The sequence below is a fragment of the Gekko japonicus genome, unplaced genomic scaffold (assembly GCF_001447785.1).
Source record: "Gekko japonicus isolate JY-2015 unplaced genomic scaffold, Gekko_japonicus_V1.1 scaffold4175, whole genome shotgun sequence".
Classification (NCBI taxonomy): domain Eukaryota; kingdom Metazoa; phylum Chordata; class Lepidosauria; order Squamata; family Gekkonidae; genus Gekko; species Gekko japonicus.
The window spans coordinates 41,265-45,421 of record NW_015168786.1 but is presented as its reverse complement, the minus strand read 5'-3'; the positions used below and the strand labels follow the sequence as shown (position 1 = coordinate 45,421).

The following is a 4,157-nucleotide window of genomic DNA, read 5'->3' as shown; positions in this document are numbered from 1 at the left end:
TGCGCATATGTGGCCACCAGAACTGTCTGCGGATGAGTTGTAGAGATTTAACAAAACTCCAATGCCCTGCCAGTTTCGAACCATGAGCAGACTCCATCACCTCCCTCCTCATTGAAATAGGCACATACAGTTTGTCTCCAGAATAAATCAGACCATCAGGGCTACGGACACAATCAGGCAACGTTGTCAGGGAGGCATCATCCTCAACAGTCAAAGCAGACAGATATTTTTGGACCCAGGCCCCCCCCCCCACAGGGAAAAGGGAAGGCGTAGTCTCATCAGAGTGTGGAATTGCCCGCGCTTGCGCCCTGGTGACCACGGCCCCCCCCAGATGGGAGGGGGAAAAGACAGAGTCCATGATGATCTCACGCTGACTGTCATGTTGTGGGAGGCGTGAAAGCGCGTCAGCCAGGGAATTCGCCGCCCCAGGGAAATGACGAAGAGTGAATCGAAACTTAGCAAAGAAGTCCGCCCAACGAAGTTGCTTAGCGTTGAGAGAACGGGGGGATTTCAGCATCTCCAAATTCTTATGGTCAGTCCAGACTTCAAATGGCAGTTGCGCCCCCTCCAACCACTGCCTCCACGTGGAGAGAGCCAGCCGGATTGCTGACGCCTCCTTTTCCCAAATCCCCCAGTTTCGTTCAGCGTCAGAAAACTTTTTAGACACAAATGCGAGGGGATGTAAACGACCATCCTCCCCCTCCTGCAAAATCGCGGCCCCCATTGCCACATCCGAGGCATCAGTTTGGACAATGAATTTCTTAGTTTCATCAGGGCGCGCCAGCACTGGCTCAGAGGTGAACATCAGTTTAAGTTTCTCAAAAGCCTCTGCGCAAGCAGGGGACCATTTAAGCGGGGCGCCTGGTTTCGTAGCATCAAACCCCTTTCCCTTGGTTTTGAGCAAATCAGTCAGGGGAAGGGCAATTTGAGCGAAATTCTGGATGAAATTTCTGTAAAAATTGGCAAATCCGAGGAACATTTGCAATTGTTTGCGGGTCCTGGGGGGCTCCCAGTCAAGTACAGCTTGAATTTTAGCAGGGTCCATTTCAACCGTCCCCCCAGAGATGCGATAGCCCAAAAAGTCAATGCATGTCTTGTGGAATTCACATTTTGACAGCTTTGCAAACAAGTGGTGTTCATAAAGTCGTTTAAGGACCTTGCGCACCAATTTAATATGCGACGGGAGGTCCTGAGAGTACAGCAACACATCATCAAGGTAAAGGACCACTCCCTTGAATAGAAACTCATGTAGGACCTCATTGATAAGGTTCATGAAGACCCCCGGAGCCCCTTGAAGGCCGAAGGGCATAACGAGGTACTCAAACTGCCCCAAAGGGGTATTAAATGCAGTCTTGCTTTCATCCCCCTCCCGGATGCGCACACGGAAATATGCATCCCGGAGGTCAAGTTTCGAGAAGATTTTGCCCTTGGTGGCCTCAGCTACCAAGTCCTTGATTAGCGGGAGGGGGTAAGCATTGGATAAAGAAACAGCATTCAGACCCCTATAATCAGTGCACAATCTGAGCCCCCCGTCTTTCTTCTTTCGGAAAAGTACAGGCGCGGCGAAAGGGGAGGAAGCCGGGCGAATGAAACCTCGGGCTAGGTTTTTATCAATAAAGTTCCGCAGTTCAACTTTCTCAGCCGGCCCCATCGCATAAATTTTACCTTTGGGCAATTTACAGTCAGGCAAAAGTTCAATAGCACAGTCAGTCGAGCGATGGGGGGGCAATTCGTTAGCTTCCTCTTCGCCAAACACTTTCGCCAAGTCTCTATACTCTCGAGGCAAAGAAGCTAACTCTTCCGGTTGCAAAGTGCCGCAGGGGAACTGCGCGGTCGGCTGGTCCCCCCACGAGTCCACCCAGCAGTGATTTACACACTTAGCCGACACAAACTTGACAACCCCTTCTTCCCACAAGATGTAAGGGTCATGGGTAAACAACCAGGGACTCCCCAGAACTAAGTCGAATTGCGATTTAGGGGTGACAATGAAGGATCTGGATTCCCAATGATCGCCCGCCCCCAGCCGCAAAGCCATAGTCTCGTGCGTACAAGGTTCCATGGGTGCCCCATCCATCTGGGTAAAAATGATGGGAGACTTCAAGGGGGCTATCCCCGCTTCCAGTGCCAACAACACTCTAGGGCTGATGAGATCCCTCCCACACCCAGAATCAATCAACGCTCTCACCCTAACGTGGGTTCCCAGGAGCGGATTCATTAATGAGACAGTCACGAAAAATAGGGAAGGGGTTTCTCTCACCACCTTGGGCGCAGCATTAGAATGGCCTTGTCGTTTTGCGCCTCTCACAACAGGCCGTTGTCGTTTTCCGCCGTTTCAGGCACCACCTCTTCTTCTGACTCGGCAGCAGACGGATCGTTCCCCTCCGAGCCTTGGGCCGCCTGCAAAGCTTTGGAGAAACGCGGTTTAGCCATTCCCTTCTTCCCCGTCAGCGGTGTCTTCGGGCTTGGAGTAGGCGGCTGTACTTTACGGCTGCCACAATCCACAGCGAAGTGCCCCTTCTCCCCGCACTTGAGACAGAGCCCCATCTTCATACGTAGTTCTCGTGCTGATTCCGACAGGCGTTGAGGCTTGGGTTTGGAGGCACCGGCAGCGGCGGGTCTGTTGGTCGTAGCAGCCAGGTCGAGTTTGATGGTGGTGAGCCGGTCTTCCGCATTTTCAGCTTCCTGGGTCCAGGCCATTAGGGAGACAGGGTTGACAGTTTTCAGAACCGTTTCTCGGATATCTGCGTTGAGACCCAAGCGATACATCTCAGCTAATATATGGTCAGGGTAGTCTCGGAGCTTTGCGGCTTGCTTGTGGAATTCCAGAGTGTACTCGCGAACCGACTTCTTGTTCTGGCGATAGGTGCGGAGAAACGCTTTAGCCCTTTGACTCGCGTTGACATCTTCAAATCTCGCCCGCAGCGCCCACATGAATGCTCGCAAATTCAAAAGTTCCGGACCGCGGTCATTGTGCAGTCCAACATACCATGTGGCGGCGTCTCCTTTCAGTCTTGCCGAGATGACATCAATAAGACCAGCTTCATTTCGGAACAGGTGTCGACTTTCTTCTACGAATTTATGCACCCTCACCGTGAAGAAAGCGAGTTCATCTGGGTTGCCGTCGAAGGTAGCCTCCAGTAGATCCTTGGGTCTGGGCCGTGGAGGCCTTACCAACGGGCCCAGCTGAGCCGGAACTCCCCTGGGAGGGAAACCCGGCACAACCGGTGGCCCCGCTGGCATTGGCCTCAGTGGTGGCGGCAGACCCGGCACCGGCGGACCCCCCGGCATCGGCGGTTGCACAGGCACTTGCAGAGGCGGTCTCACTGGCGGCTGTACAGGGACCTGCTGCGCTGGAACTCCCGGTGCTTGCAGCGGTGGTCCCGTCAGCGGTTGAGCAGGCATCGGCGGCGCGGGAAGTCCCGGTGCAGGAGCAACTTGTTGCTGCGCGGCGTGTGCGTCAAGGAAATTAGCCATTCGAACGTCCATCATTCCCGGCAGACCTTCCATCACATCCTGGAATGCCCGCAACAAGTCTCTCACCGAGTCTTCCAGTTCTGCTAGTCGTTCCCCGGTGGTTTCTTCCGGGATGGGGTCCCGAGGGCGGTAGTCCGGGGGTGGGTCATAGTCCTCTTCCGTTGGGAAGACTCCGGTGCCCTCCTCATCTCCTGCGTGGCCCCGCGGTCCCGACGGCTCGAACATCCACTCCTCGAGGTCCCGCTCGGGGCTCCCCTTCTCCGAGGTAGCCCCCGGCTCCGGGAACAATCCCTTGTCAAATAGACTCTCACGTAATCCGCTCCCCCGACGGGAGTACACCTCACGGGTGCCCTGGGTGTTGTACATAGTCCAATCATCCTCCAACGAGGCGGCAGTCGTGAACACCAAAGACGCGGAGGTCTGTGGGACCGATCCAGAGTCCCCCTCCGTGGTAGGTAGGTTTCCCTCAATTCCGCTCATGATCACGCCAGATTCGGAACGATAGGAAAAAGAGAGTTCTAACAATATGTTGGATCCCCAAGCATCGAGAATAAATCCACGTTTTAAGAAAAGCAAAATTTATTTCAAAGCGTTGACGACATACTCAAACACGTTCTTTGTTAGAACTGGGGATACACAGTTAGATCAAGCATAATAAAGGAACTTCAAAGAGATACAGGTCC

General features: G+C 53.9%; 1 protein-coding gene across 1 annotated transcript; it reads right to left on the bottom strand.

The window, feature by feature from the left end:
- Positions 1-901: 901 nt before the first annotated feature.
- On the bottom strand, positions 902-1,624 carry LOC107114256 (RNA-directed DNA polymerase homolog; the record flags this gene model as incomplete). Its single annotated transcript, XM_015415698.1, has 1 exon — positions 902-1,624. A coding segment is annotated over one exon (723 nt), but the record flags the coding sequence as incomplete, so codon positions are not given.
- Positions 1,625-4,157: the final 2,533 nt, after the last annotated feature.